Below are 16,084 nucleotides of genomic sequence, written 5' to 3' on the forward strand. Positions count from 1 at the left end.
TAGAACATAAGGCAAGGAAGAATTTTATGAATTTACAATTTCAAAAAAATTTAAAAAATCATACAAGGTTTTGATACATTTTGATGTAATTTTTCAACTTTTAAAAATTTTACATAAAGAAGCCTAAAACAAAAACTAGGATGGTTTTTGTTTCTTACTCAAATGAACTTAAGGAATTAAACATATTTCAGCTTTTGTGGGGGTTTAATAATGATTATATAGTGGAATAATAGAGTGTTTTTGATTGCCCCCATCATGTTTGTAAAATGCCTCCATCGTAAAATAACAGGTTAAATAGAATAAAGAAATGATTTTTATCATTGAACCTTCAAATCTTGGCTCTTAATAACATCTTAAGAGAGAATTGAAGATCTAAAAACAGATTTGATAAAGTTTTTCTAATGGATGAACTGCCTCTATAATATAGCAACCCTAACTTTTGTTTTTCTTATATATGTATAAAAATGGAGGCATTTTCTTTGTAACAACATCACGAATGAATGGTCGGTCGGAATGAAGTAAAATTTGGTATCCGAGGGTTTTTTGGGTCAGAGATTGTTTGTATAATAGTTTCAAGAATCTCACTTTTTATGGAAGGTGGTCCCAATACAAATTCAACTTTATTTGTTACGATTTCCATAAGAATCGATTCGCGAGCACGATGAAGTTAAGTGAAGTGTAGATGAAATCAAACATTTATTACGATTACATAAAAAGGTAAAACGAAGTTTACCGGGTCAGCTAGTATTCCATAAAGTTATAATATACATAGATTTTTATAAAACTTCAGCTTTGTCGTACAAAAATTATTATTTTCTATCAGTTTCAATGAAATTATACGGAAATATTGCCCAAAAAACAGAAATTTTCTTCAAAACATAAATAGGCGCATTTAGCCCGCACGGTTTGAGGTTCGGCATTTTAGACAACATTTATAATAAAATCATTTTCTTGGAAACAGAAGAAAATTTTAACATAAAAATTACTCCAATGTATAGAAAACAGATGCCTGCACACGTGTATATAGTTTTTGTACACATATTCGATGTGATATTTGATTAAATCAGTGTTCTGCTTAATAGGTGCATATAGCCCGCTCCTCCCCTACCAATAAATTTACGCTTAGTTCCAGAGCTGAAAAAGTTAGAAACACTCATAATAATATTGAACCTGTTCTGAAACTTCAAGTATAGTATTTAAACTACTGTAGAACACCGCTCAGCTTGAGCTCCGGTTATAAGCGTTATCCGAGGCACCGGATTCATACAAAATTGCGCCTGGATGGTATGCAAAACTAAAGGAAAAGGATAGTGTGTTCAATGTATTAAATAAGTATTTTCCGAAGTGTTATTCATCCGAGCTGGTCTTTCCCCCGGAAAATCACGATTCTACCGCAGACACCAAATACCTGGTGTCTGTAATTCAACTGTAACTTGGTAAAAAAGTTCGTTGATTGATTCAACCAACTTCTAATGGTGACAAATTCTAACAAAATATTTCTGGATGCACTCATCATGGGTGTATTCGGGATACATTAAGGTTGCCAAATTTTTTTCAGTAAAATGTTGAAAGTTGATTTTTGAAGCGGTCGAAATTATGTATCCAAATATTTCAACGTGTTTCGGCACTTTTAGACTACACGAAACCATGAAGATTATAGTCATAAGTTTACTTTTTTATGAGCTCTCAAAGAAATGCTAGGAAGCAATTGAATTTTGTTTAAAAATTCCAAAAAAATTTCTTACATTGAATAACGAATAAATAGGTAATAAAATCATAAATCTGTTTTGCTTTGCAGTAATTTTTATATTGTTTTAGGCATACTTTACGCCTGATTGAATGAAAGTTAGTTTTTTTCAGATGAAGTTGAAAGTTTTCATATGCTACTTATTCACTCAAAAACGATAACATTTCTATATTTTTGAACTTCAACTTGAGATTGAAAAAAAAATCCACATAACTCCACTTTAATTTTATGTGGTAAAGATTCCCACATTCCTAAACTACAACATATTGACAATAAAGCTGCCTATTTTTGCCATTTTTGGAGAACGGATTCGAACAGTAGAAGAACTTTTTCTTCAATTTGACTTCTGAGCAAATAATCTAGTTTGATTTCTAATTAAATCTTAAAATTCAATTTTCTCGAAAATTCGTTCAAAAAATTTACTTCAATACTCATGTTATGCGTTGAGGGCATACAGCCCAGAGCGATGCGGAGACAACGGTACTGGATACGCTCGAGTTTTATGAGATGAGATTTGGCAGCTGACTGGAAACAGAAGCTACCATATTCCATAACGGATAGAATAGTTGTTCGATACAATTTGATAAGATCTTCTGGATGGGCTCCCCACCAGATGCCAGTGATTGATCGAAGAAAATTGATTCTTTTTTGGCATTTTCCCTTCAGATACTCAATATGGGCTCTCCAGGTACACTTGGAATCAAACCAAACCCCCAAATACTTAAAAAAACCTCGATTGAGTGATCGTTCTACCTGAGTTGAAGCTTAGGCTGAGCAGGTCTATGTTCCTTAGAGAAAACAACCATCTCCGTTTTCTGTGGAGAAAACTCAATCCCAAGCCCCAAAGCCCAGGAAGACAATCTGTCTAAAGTATCTTGTAAAGGTCTGTGCAAATGAGACTCAGTAGATCCTGTGACAGATCCTGTGCTCTGCGACGTAGTTCTACCTCCCCGTGGTGCAGAGTGGAAACGTGTCTACAGAATTGACCAGCTGTAGATGTACGGCCAAGAGAACTACACGTCACACTTGGTACAGTCAGTTGCGACGAGCTGCGTGCCGAGGGTGACAAAACGTGGTGTGACTGGGCACCCTGGTACCAGTGCTCAGTTGCAAGAGGGAGGGGTCGTAACGTGTATCGGGTAGTCGCGACCCCGATATGCGGGACGACCAAATGTTTGGCGAGTTTCGATCGATCTGCCTTTCGGGGAGGTTCCTGGCCCCGATTCGCGGATACGATCGACTCACGACAGACAGAGGGGCCTTGTGCCGTAACATGTGGCGCCCAGTGGATGGGCCTCAGGTTGGGTCTCGAAGAGTCGAGATGGAGAAAAAGGATATGTGTGGTTATCTCCAGACCCGAGGAGAGGCGAGTTGTTCTCGTCTCGAATTGGGTCAAGAGACGGAACGATCGAGGGCTCTCGAGACACGAGGAGAGGTGGTAGAGTCGCCTCAAGTCGTGTCAAGAGGAGGTATGTGAGGAGGTCTTGAGTCACGAGGAGAGACGGGCCAAGACGGCTCAAATTGTGACAAGAGACCGAATGTGAGAGGGTCTCGAGTCGTGAGGAGGGGCGTGTCATGACGTCACGAACTGCGACGAGAGGCCGCATGTGGGACTCGAGTCACGAGTAGCGGCTAACGGACTGCCAACCCGTAAGTCGTGAATCGTGACAAAGAGTGGTTGAGATTGCTGGTGTAGTACGAATAAAACGAGTATTTGCCGTGGAGCGCATTGCGCGAGTATGGTCTCCCATCATGGGTAAAGCCTTCGTTGCTAGGTCCGGATGGGAATTATGGCCAGAGGCCCCAGGTGGATTTTATGGCGTAGGGGTACATAGTATCATGAGTCGTCCAATTGCACCCATGGACCCAGAGTAGCAAACTGGGGGGACGCGGTGGCTCGCCGTGCCTTGGAATGCAATCCGTAAAAAGGATTTACCACCTGGGTGATCAACTAATAAAAAAAGATCCTGTGACAGACACTACGCCATCATCTGCAAGTTGTCTTAGAGTGCAGCCTTCAGAGAGACAACTTTCGATGTCACTTACGTAAAAGTTGTACAAAAGTGGACTCAAACATGAACCCTGCGGGAGGCCCATGTAAGGAGTTCTTCTAACGGGAATATCTCCGTGAGCAAAGTTCAGATGTTTCTTACAAAGCAAGCTGTATAAGATCTTGTTCAATAAAGTCTGTCCCCTGGGAGTACAACTTGTCTGACAACACCTCTATTGAGACTGCATCAAACGCTCCCTTTATGTCTAGAAACACTGAAGCCATTTGCTCACGTTTTGCGTACGCCATTTGTATCTCTGAAGACAGCAAAGCAAGACAATCGTTTGTCCCTTTGCCCCATAGAAACCCAAATTGAGTATCTGAAAGGAAGCCATTTGATTCTACCCATGTATCCAAACGAAACAAGATCATTTTCTCCATCAATTTGCGTATACAAGACTACATCGCTATTGGACGGTACGAATTCGGATCGAACGCTGGTTTTCCGGGCTTTTGAATAGCAATGACTTTCACTTCTCTCCACTCTTTGGGAACAATGTTATACTCCAAGAATCGATTGAATAAATTTAACAAGCGAGTTTTTGCGACGTCCGGAAGGTTTTTCAACAAGTTAAATTTGATATTATCAATTCCCGGAGCTGAATTGTTGCAAGAGAGAAAAGCAAGTGAAAACTCAACCATTGAAAAGCTAGAATCCAGATTACACCTGTCTAGGGACACATTCCGAATAATTTTTTGGTTCGGTGTGGAATCGGGACAGACTTTCCGAGCAAAGTTAAATATCCATCTATGTGAATGTTCCTCACTTTCATTTGTTGATGAGCGATTACGCATGTTTCGTGCTACTTTCCACAAAGTATTCAAGGACGTTTCTCGTGATAAACCCTCCACAAATGTACGCCAATGTGCTAGTTTTTTTCCCTTTAATCAATTTTTTGAATTGATTTTCAAGGGAAAGGTATGTTTCAAAATGATCGAGAGTTCCATGTTTTCTAAAATCTTTGAATGCTTTTGATTTGTCCTTGATGAATCTGGGATGGGTTTCGTTTGAGCACAAACTGCGCTATCATGTATCAAACAAGCTAGAAAGTTATACTCTTCCAAAGGAGGTAAAACATTCATAGAACTAATGGTCGTTGTAATCGTATCCGCATATTTTTTCCAGTCGATGTGTCTTGTAAGGTCATATGCCATATTTGTTTGATATGAAGTGCTGGCCCCATTGGTGATTGTGATTTTGATTGGCAAGTGGTCACTACCATTGGGATCAGGGATTACCTTCCACTGGCAATCCAATGATAGTGAATTTGAGCAGAGTGAGAGGTCAATTGCACTTTGTCTTGCAGGAGGTTTAGGTACTCGTGTTTTTTTCACCCGTGTTCAAAATTGTTAAATTGAAACTGTCACAAATGTCATAAATAAGAGTAGAACGACTATCGTCAATTTGTGCTCCCCAGACGGTTCATGTGAACTGAAGTCACCCAGGATCAACCTTGGCTCAGGAAGTACTGAGCACAGGTCCTCTAGGTGACTTCGATCCACTGCAACTCTCTGAGGCCAGTACAAACTGACAACGCATAATTCCTTATCTCTCATAGTTGTATGACATGCAACAACTTCAATTCCTCCTGATAAAGGGAGGTGGATTCTATAAAAGGAGTGGCGCTTATTGATCCCCAAAAACACCCCTCCATAGGAATCGTTGCGATCCAATCGGATAATGATAAAATCGCGGAATGAGATGTTTGATTGAGAAGAAAGCCATGTTTCAGAAAGGGCAAAAATATCGTAACTAGTTTCATGAAGAAAAAATTTGAACGGATCCAATTTAGGGATTAAACTACGACAGTTCCACTGTAACACAGTGATATCCCCGACCTCTCGTCTTAAATTAGCCATCGAGAGATATAAACACTGAAAGAAGGGGCCAATTTTGCATCAATTGCTTCCAAATGTCTTTACTACAGGTAGCATTGATGTTACAATGCCCCTAATTGATTCTGATGCGTTGAAAAACGTGAAAACTCCATTTAAAATATCAGACAACTTGAACAGTCCCGATTGAACAGATGGGCCTGACAAAACTTCATTAGACTCTGGGATCTTTGAAGTCTCCGATACTTGTGGTGCATTCTGGGGTACAAACTTCATGGGGAATCCGGGAGGGACAAGCTTTTCTTTCCCAGAAGTTGTCGGTTTTTGTGTGGCGTCAATTCGGGAGCTGAATGTAGGAACCTTTTTCTGAACTCTCGGGGTCTAAGGAGCAGGTTTTGCTCGTTTCCGGGAGTTAGCAACAAAAATTACTGGGTGATCTTGATTAGTGGAGTCTGTATCATCATTGTCCACTAGCAGCACTGAAAAAATGTTAGTGGACTGAGGTTGGATCGGAGGCGCCGCGCCCTTTAAAATTGCGGCATAAGACCGCTTCGACCGTTCCTTTAAAGAGCGCATTTGACTATCCCAGCGACTTTTGTATGCCTCGCACGAGGAGATATCATGGGGTGAGCCCCCGCAATAGACACATTTCTGCTCTATTGCTGAGCACGCTTCTGCCCCATAATTCTCCCCGCATTGGGGACAGCGTTGCTTATTGCAACAGTGCGACGCTGTGTGCCCCAATGTAATGCAATTTTTGCAATCCATGGGCCGAGGCACAAAAAGCCGCACAGGCAGCCTTAAAATTCCGTCAATCAAGACGTAGTGAGGGAGGGCGGTACCCTCAAAGGTCACACGAAATGAATCTGAAGGCGAGTACACTTTAACTCCATTTACGACGTTGGCAGTTCTGAGTTGACGGCAATCCAAGATTTCGACCAAAGTCGAATCAAGGCTATTGAACTTGCCAACGCCGTTGGATTTCACGTACTCTTCCTTCAGACTCGTTTCCGTGATTACACCCTCGATCTCTACGTCTCGAGACGGAATGTAAACATGGTATTCTAAGTTTTTGAAATTGCTAACCGCAATTTCATTGGCAGCTTTCCGGTTGGCCACTAACACGCGCAACTTGTTTGGTCGCACCTTAGTTATACTGGTCACGGAGGTCCACCTCGCCAGATCTTTGGTGATCTGCACCACATTCAACTGCTTTCCGTTTTTTTTTGGGCCGGATAAAAACCACCCATGGACCAGTGAAAACTAAGCTCTCCGTGTAGGCTAGGAGACGGGTTGCTCTACTTCCAACTGAGGATGATTCCGAATCGTCATCCATTCGAGAATGAGGAGCATCTGAAGGACCAGCAGCAGCTGAATCCTTCAGATGCTCCACATTCTCGTAGGTGATACTCCTATCATCCCCAGTTGGCGGGTTTAACCCCCCGCCTTCGCTCATATTTTATAGCGGAGACACAACCCAGTGACGGAAAAGATGAGTAGGACCACTAGAAAGATTACTAGGATCCTAGCATCCGTCTAGTGGCCGTCCCAATGTTTTCTAGTGGAAAATGGCCCAACCTAATGAACTTTAATGACTAGAAATGAATTTTATAGTTTCAGAATGACAGATCTCGTTGACATCTGTCATGGTTGGGTTGTATTAGTGGGTTTGGTACGTACTTACGTATGTGTGAGTGCATTGAAAAGAATGTTTGTATGTATGCGTGAGAGGTGAAAAAAATATATGAGAAATACAGAAAGAAATTTCAATGAATGAAATTGAAGACTATTCAGATTCAAATTTTATTTATTTTTCATTCAATTATAAACAAAACATTTCAACACAATTTATTAAACACTTTTGATTCCTACCGAGGTTAGGTTATTCCTGGTCATCAGAAGCCAACAATCGCGAGCAACTTGCAAAAAGTATTCCTACTTGGCCAGCCGGTTCTAGTTTCTGGTCTTCCTGTACTGTTGGAGTTTCTTGGGGCAAAAAAAAAGCGCTCCACTGGATCCTGTCGTGATACATAATTTGAATGTCCATTTGTTGTTGAGTAGCTGAAATCACAGTCTTTGCAACCGCGTTGGTTTTGCCGGAGACGGGATCCAGAATGTCAGCCATTTTGATTAATACGAGGTCACTTTTTCCAGCTTTTTCACGTACCACAAAAACTTGCCCACTCTGGTTTTGTTGAAAAACGGCGCTGGAATGAAATAATAATTAAAATTAATAACATTTTTCAGTAAAAACTAACGAGTACAACTTACAAATAATTAGGCTATCCGTAGTGTCTGCAACTAACATGACTGGCAAGCAAAATGGACGATCGATGATGTTATTCTTTCGTCACTTAGGTCGCTTGATGATTTGAAAAATTAAATAAAAAAAACAATATTTAAAATTTTTAAGTAATTGAATATTTTAAAAAGAAACTAGAAAATTAAAATGAAAATAGTAGGTACTTTAAATTGAAAATCTCAAAGTAGAAATTTAAATATTATTATATGGTTTCAAAATAAAAAGTTTTGAATTCAAAATTTTAAATATAAGATTTGAATATGAAATCCAGTAATTGTTTTATAGAACTGCAATCAATTTTATTGATATTATTTTACTGGAATCACTGCCTCAAGCAACCATGTTTTTTATGAATCACAATATGGCCGAGAGGCAGCCATGCTTGCATCACTCACACTGTCTAAAAAAAATGAACAATTAGTGTTCAACGGAGGGAGGTTCACCTTGATTTGTATAATACAGGCATGAACTATCCATCTTGTTCACTGTAATTTAATTGCACTTAAATTTGACAGTTGCTACGCTGTGAATAATCTGGTCTACAAATCTTCACAGTCAGAGGGAAGTGTCTTCTGTTTTTTAAAATATGAGCAAAATAATCAATTATCAAAATTTACAATACAAAGAGAAATAATAGAAGAAGAAACAGTGGAAAAAAGGACTTACTTTTTTTTTTTAAAGTTTGAACACAATTTTTTTCTTCAGTGTTCGATATTCTCTCCAACCAGGTGGTTCCCTCTTCTTTGGTGGAAGATGGCTGCCGCAATTCGACCCTGATAATGATGAGTCCAACGTGTTTTCGATGATGGTCGTGGCTATTGTTATCACCACACAACAGCAACAATCGGTTGTCTCGGTAGATTGTACTGCCTGGGATAAGCCTTTTGTGATGATAATGGCAGCTGTGCAACCAAAATGGAGCCCCAATGATGTCGAGCTCTTATAGCACTGCAATGCACTCCGATTGGGAAAATTAAATCACTCCAAAGTTGATTGTTTGTTCTTGGATGGATTTAAGGATCCGTAACTGCCCTAACGGTAATAAAATCCGGAAATAGCGGGTAAAACTGCACTACTATCACTTCTAACGGTGTCGCGAAACTCTAGCTCAGAAAAACGACCGTCTACAGCGATTGATGAAACACGAATGAAATAATTAGTTATTTTAAGTGAAATAATGATAGTTCAACATTTTAAGTTAGTTTCAGAGACTAAAGTGGTAAAAATATACTTTCTGTCAGGTTTTATGGAAATAGGACCACTGTGGGCCGGACAAATCCCGGCAATTTTATATAAAAACCTGGCAAAATACGGGCATTTGTTTTCAAAATTGACGGTCAAAAATCCAGGAAATATCCAGGCAAATTTAGTCAAAACCTAAAAATCATTCAACAAAAATGAAGAAAAAAAATGATTTTTTTTTCATTCAAATTAATTGACAGATTTTATATCGTATTTGAGACTTAAAAAAACCATTTATGATTATTTTTGTAAAACATTTTGTTTTGGACGCACGAATCAAAAATTTTTACAACACAATTTGTTTTTTTTTTGTTTAATTTTCCACCCGGGACGAGCCGAACGGCTCTCAAATATTGTATTGAATATTCGGGCAATCTGGCAACCTTCGGATATATTCAAACTAATGTAAGTTCAGGAGTTCCAATGACGTTAGTAAAATTTAATGGTAGCATATGTTTTATGGCTGTCTTCGGGTTCCAACAATAAGCATGAGGCTCTCTGAGTTCTTCGACGATATAAAAATAAGTTCAACAAGCTGAAGTTCTATACTTCAATTTGTTCAACAAGATGAATTTGGTTGGCTAAGTTATAGCTTCACAATTAAAACACGACGTATTACAGGACCAGACTCTTAACGTTCTTACAAACGGAAAAAGGATACAAAATTACCTTTATTGTTGACCGGTTTCGGGCCCCATGTTGCATATCTTCAAGACGATGTCCGACTGATCACACGAAGAAATAACTGGGTCAGGGTTGCCAACATTTCGCTCAAAGTGATGGCCTTTTTTTTTGGTCATCAAGCAATCAAAAGATTCCCTTGAATTCCCCTTTTCAAATAAGAATTAAAGGGAAACTTTAGATGGCTTTCTTTTAGCCACATTTTCATACCTAATCCAGTTCCTTTTCCATTTGATGAACATGAAAAACGGCGACATAGGCCATTTTTATTCATTAACAGTTTCTCGGTTTTAAGTGTCATGTCCTGTAATTCGTCGTGTGTTAATTGTGAAATGAAGTTCTTACGTTGGCACAAAATCGCTTAAAAATTAGCAAAACTATAGCTGTTTGGATTTTAAGGACCTACTTTTCTTAACTTGGACATTCAAGTGTTCAAGTGTAAAAAAAAAACGTATCTTCAATTGTCTAGGCTTGAAATCCAACTTAATGTTTGATTCTTCCGCTTGCAAACACCACAGTTGAATCTTGCTCTAATTGTTCTTCTGTACAGTTCCGAACCAGAAAAAACTGTTAGTTTTTAATCCACTGAAAACGGTTTCCAAAGAAAAATTGTTTTAAAAGTTTCAACTAAAGAAACAAGAAACGGTAATCCCTTTCAGAGTTCGCTCATGTACAATTTCGGTAAATAATTTATCTGAAACAAGACATCTCCGGTATACCACTAGAAACGAAAAAAAAACAATCGAAAGAAAAATACATTCTTGTGCAAACCCAAGTGGTTAAAAGAAATCGTTTTCCCCGTTTCCAAAAGTATTCACTTCTGGTGGTCGTCCGTCCACATCCGGGTCCTATCTGCCAGACCAGTAGTGGAGGGAAAAAAATCGGACAAGAATGGTACATAAAATAAAATTGAATCGCAAGCACAAACCAGAAATAAGCACCCGCAAGATGGCGTTAGCGAACCACCAGCAGCACCACCACCATACTAATAATGGGCACCATTTCGTGCGGATTTATGTCATAGCCGGTCCGAGTGTCGGAGGAAACAGGTGGAAATGAAAGCCGGAAATGGAAAGAGGGCCAATCTGCCTGCCCCCGGCTTCCGGATACACTTACCTTGCTGCCAAAAATCAGCCCCAGCAGCAGCGTGACAGTTAGCTGAGTATGGCAGAAAAATATTATGTACAATAAATCGGGATTAGCTGGTGATTGCAGGAACAGCCTGTAAAAAAAAACAAAAAAAAAATAGAAAGAGTAAATGGCGAGGAAATGTTAATAGAATATTTTGTTTTGGCGTTCCATGATGCTAATGGAAATGGTTGAGAAATCAGAGCCCATTCGGCTAGATGAATTTCATGTTTCCCAATACGACAATCGTAATGAATTGAAATCAGTGAAATCGCTCGGGGTTATCATGGCATTGACGATAAAAATAAAATAAATATCGTCGATACGGAAGCTTTACCTCCGAATCGATTTTTGACCCTTCCTTTATCCATCCTTGACCTTTTCCCTTTTTCATTCATACTTTTTCGTGTTTCCTAATTCCTTCTTCATTCGTTTCTGTAACTTCCATTCTTTCCTTTTAATATATCTTCTTCCGATTTCCTTTTCTTCGATCTTTTTTCTGCTGCTTTACTAACATAACAGTGCCATAATCGACCAATTATGTGCGATATCTTATTTTCCCTCTTTAAGACCTCTGTTGAAGCCCAAAAAGCCAATGCTACAGCAATTTTTCCCATTAATGCGGCTGCCTTGCTGAATGAATCGGTCATTGCTTTCAGCAAACTGGGGCAGTTTTATTTGTGCGATGGCGCTTTCCGGTAGACTCATTAGCTCCGTATGGCTTCGGGTAATGATATCATATTCGGAGTGGCTTTTCCCGATTCATGGACGTTTGCGTGTCTGTGTGTGAGTGTGTTTACATTATGGCGCTAGTAACTGCGTAAACAACTCCCATTAACCCATTACTCACACGATGAACTCGGAACCCAAACAGAGAAAGGGACGACCAGTTGGATACCTATAAACAAAAAAAAACCGTATCCCCGGGATGAAAATTTACCCAATGAACTTTCATGTTCAACACAATCGTTCCCGCATTGTTCCATTAGCAGTCGGGGTAATTGCAAGGAGTAACGATAATGTTTACACTTTGATAAACTCGTGTTTGCATGTGGTTTGGATTGTTATATGATCATGCGAAAGTTTGAGTTTCAACACTGAATCCGTTTAATAGTTGACAGTACCCTAGCAATAGTTTTTTTTATCACTTGTGAACTTGTGTCCTATTTTAATAAATTATTATCAAATTTGTTAGCACTTCTCTAATCGGAGAAAAAATCATAATCAATTGCATATCTGCAAATAAAGTATGTACTAACTTAAACAAATAGTTTTATTGATAAATGTATGGATAAACATTTATTGGCTACGATAGATTTTATTGCTTTTTGTATGATAAAAACAGCTTACGGTGCGATAACCAGTAAACGTTTTAGTTTCCGAGCCATTCTAGCTTGTTTGCCTTTCTTACAGCCAAAATTTTGTAAGCGGTCTTTAAGCGGATGTTATTTATGGGAGTTCAAGAAAGGTGGCACTTTTGGGAAAATAGTAAGAAAATGTAGGGGAAAACTGTACAAGACGCACCAGTTAAGCATTATTGCTATTTACAGCGATACCAGTCATTTAAGAACCAAACTGAAAGTTTACGACGATTCAGGGATCAGATTTACGTATAATCGAAAAGAAAAAATATGATAAAAACACGATTTTGACTATATTTTTGTAAAAAACTAAAAGAGCCAGAAAACAAACCGCGGGGTAGAACGCTAAAACTAGTGGACAGAACGCCCCAAACATGAAGGGTGGTAAGAAATGGAACAACGATTATACGGAATGTAATTTTTGAAACATCAAATGTTTGATTACATGTTCATCGTATTTTTGTAAACTAACCATCCTTTGGCTAAAAGTCATTTAGTGTTGCTAAACTCTACGAAAATTTCGCTATTCAAAATACACTTTTTAATATCTATTATATAAAATTCTCTTATAACGGTGTTTGTAGTACTACTCCTCCGGAATGACCCAAACGATTCGAAAGAAATTATTTTTAGCCATGCGAATCGGTTTATATCGAATAAAAACAACACAAAGTCGCATCAGTTGTCCGTAATAATTAAATTTGTAGTTTTTTGAATGAAATAAAAGTCATGGCTTCCATTTTTTTGAGAATTTTTTCCTTTGGGCGGTTTGTTTTTCGTCTCCAAGGTCGAGGCGTCGCGACCTGACGTCGTTAGAAAATAGTAACCATGGCATAGCATACTGATCAATGAGAATATTTTGGCGCGTATTTCTCAACCAAGCATATTTTCAATGCAAGTGGTGGCGATATGAAGCTTTGGTGTAATTTTTTTGTTCTTGATTCCTAGCTCATTTCTACAGCACATGGTTATGAATGACGCCAAGATGTTAGACTCAGGTTGACATTTTGCTGATCGAATAAAACATATAATATTTGTTTTGCCAAAATCTGAAATTGAAAAGTCGGGCATCCATTTTTAGAGAATTTCTTTTCTTCGAGGGGTTTGTTTTTCGTCTGCATGGGCGAGGCGTCGCTAGCAATCGTCGTTACAAGATAATAGTAACCAAAGCATACTGTTCATTGATCGCTGGAAAAATTTAAAAATTAGGCGCCTATTTCTCAACCAAGTACCTATATTTCTTATGCACGTGTGGGCGATATGCAACCTAAATGTGTTTTTTTTCTTGCTTATTTTATTTGTACACAGCACATGGTAATAAATGACGCCTAGATGTGACACGGATTGATATTTTATCGATCGAATCAAAACTATATAAACGATTTCAAATATCAAAACCATTTTTAATTCGTGTTAATTTAAGTAGTAAATTGTTGCCAAAAATTATGAACTTGGTAAAGATATGTAAATATGAAATAATGTTATGACACTTTGAGGACGTTTGAAAATAAGAAATTGGGAAGCTTTATATTCAATTTCGTATAATCCAATACGCCTAGAATGCTAGACACATTAACTGAACAAGAGTTTATTCTCTTCTTATTTGTTTAATTATAGAGGATTTTAACCAACTTGGCCATTCGTCCTCTCAACAAGAGTCTGTTCTTTGAAATAGATTAAATAGAATTGAAGTTTTAAAAGACCGAATGAACTTTTTGATTTTTTGCAAACGTAAATTGAAGTTATCAATAAAATAATCTACTTTTTAATAACAAAAAGTGAAGATATGCATTTTCCGGAAGAATTTCTAATTAATAAAGTTAACTTTTTTTAAAAATCATTCGCCAAAACTGTGTACACGTTTACTGTTTTTTTACACACAATTCAAGTACAAAATTAACATGAAAAGTGTGTTTTTGTTTTACATATTTTGGCTATATAGAAGAGACTTTTGATTCACTTTTTTGTTGAAAAGTTTTTTTGTGATTGATATTCCAGGGGCAGCAGATTTTTATGATGAACTTTTAATATGACCTGATAGTAATAAAAATAATATTAATTCCTGTAATTTCTAAGGTGGAATACGTGAAAACGCGCAATTTAGCTATGAAACATCTACGATTTAAGAATTTTATCTTCAAAATGGCCAGAAAGGATATCCCGAGTGTTGAATCTGAAGCTGATATTCAAAATTATTATAAAGGTCTTTGTAAATCAAGGTCTTTTGGTTGAACAGCATTCAGTGAAATTGAAGTACCAAGCATTAATTTATTCCGGAGAAAAACTTAGGATATAGCAATGAAAGTCGATAAAACAGACAAACAAGAACAAGTATTAAATTAATTTTAAAGTCTTTTCACTGACGCATCTAAAAAGACCTATGTGTTTTCACTTGCCCCAATAAATTGGACAAATATGTAGGGGAGAGTGGGGATACTTGATCCCCTTTTCTTGTTTTCACCATATCTTTTTGGAAAAAATTAGCAACTTGCCGTCTTTCACATTTTCTGACAGCTTGTAACTTCAAGATTCTATGCTCCAAAAATTAGAACGATAATTGAACCCGTTGATGAACTAGAAGCATTTTCGTGAAAGTAAAAATATTGCGATTTTTCTGAAGTTAGGGGAGAATTGATCCCCTATTGAAGGAGACTTGATCTTTTATTCAGGAAGCCCTAATCCTTGTATAAAAATCAAAACCCCAAGATAGAATGTTAATTGACTATTTTGGTCATGTTTGTTCTTATTTCAAAATTTATAGCAGACATAAAAAGAAAATTTTATAACTTTGTCTCAACGCTAATTACATTGCATACTTAAAGGCGCATTCTCTTATAATTAAGAGAAAATTAATTACTTTTGCTCTTTACTTCAGACAATTGTTTGATAAATATTAGTTTTTGGATAAATATTAGTAATTTCGTAATAAGCAATCATAACGATCAATTCAGAAGAAGAATATGCCGTTTGGAAGGGGGATCAATTGTACCCAACTCTAGGGGATCAATTGTACCCATAATCAACATTTTAGAAAACTTTTTCTGAAAAAAAGTTGAAAGTTTTCCATTGTTTTGAAAATATGGCATTATGAAGTTCATTTTACGCCCGAACGATTGATACATTGGAACAAATATTTTTTTCATAATTTTACCATGTAAGGAACATTTTAAAGTGATGAAAAAAGATCTTCAAGTTACATTTTGTGAAATTTTTTAAACAAAGTTAAATTACTCAAACAATTATTTTGCTAAAAAATTTTAAACTACAAGCATTGTTATTTTGCTCATTTTGGCACATTTTTCTAGAACATTTAGTCTTTGTAAGACATTCCAGTTTCGAGATATAGCTAAGGAATCAAGTATCCCCAGGGATCAAGTATCCTCATTCTCCCCTATATACTTCGATATTTCTTTTTGTTGCTACGGCCCTGAGAGGGTGAAATTAGGGGGAACATCAAACCCATTTTGTGACAGATTAGTTTGACAGTTTGATAGTTAGACAGGTAAGAAGAGAAAGAAGAAAAGAAATAGTAGGAAAGTCGGAAAAAATTGAAAAACGTGTTTGATAGATTGGTTGGTGAAAATTCTAGTTCTGCTTGAAAATTGTATTCTCTCGTGCCGAAGTGCAGCATTTTCTTAGCTGAGTTTGATGCTATTCTAGCAAGATTCCGATCAGTAGGTTGATTAAACGTAAGTTATGATAATATTCTCCAAATATCAAATACGATTTGCTAATTG

At 37.5% G+C, this 16,084-nt stretch overlaps 1 protein-coding gene across 2 annotated transcripts in view; it reads right to left on the reverse strand.

The window, feature by feature from the left end:
- The window catches only part of LOC129755136 (uncharacterized), an 824,173-nt gene that overhangs the window by 127,168 nt on the left and 680,921 nt on the right, over nt 1-16,084 (reverse strand). For both annotated transcript variants that reach the window (XM_055751488.1, XM_055751489.1), the window contains exon 17: nt 10,975-11,080. In XM_055751488.1, the coding sequence (XP_055607463.1) occupies nt 10,975-11,080 (106 nt within the window). The remainder of the gene's footprint in view (nt 1-10,974; nt 11,081-16,084) is intronic.

The sequence above is a fragment of the Uranotaenia lowii genome, chromosome 3 (assembly GCF_029784155.1).
Source record: "Uranotaenia lowii strain MFRU-FL chromosome 3, ASM2978415v1, whole genome shotgun sequence".
Lineage (NCBI taxonomy): Eukaryota > Metazoa > Arthropoda > Insecta > Diptera > Culicidae > Uranotaenia > Uranotaenia lowii.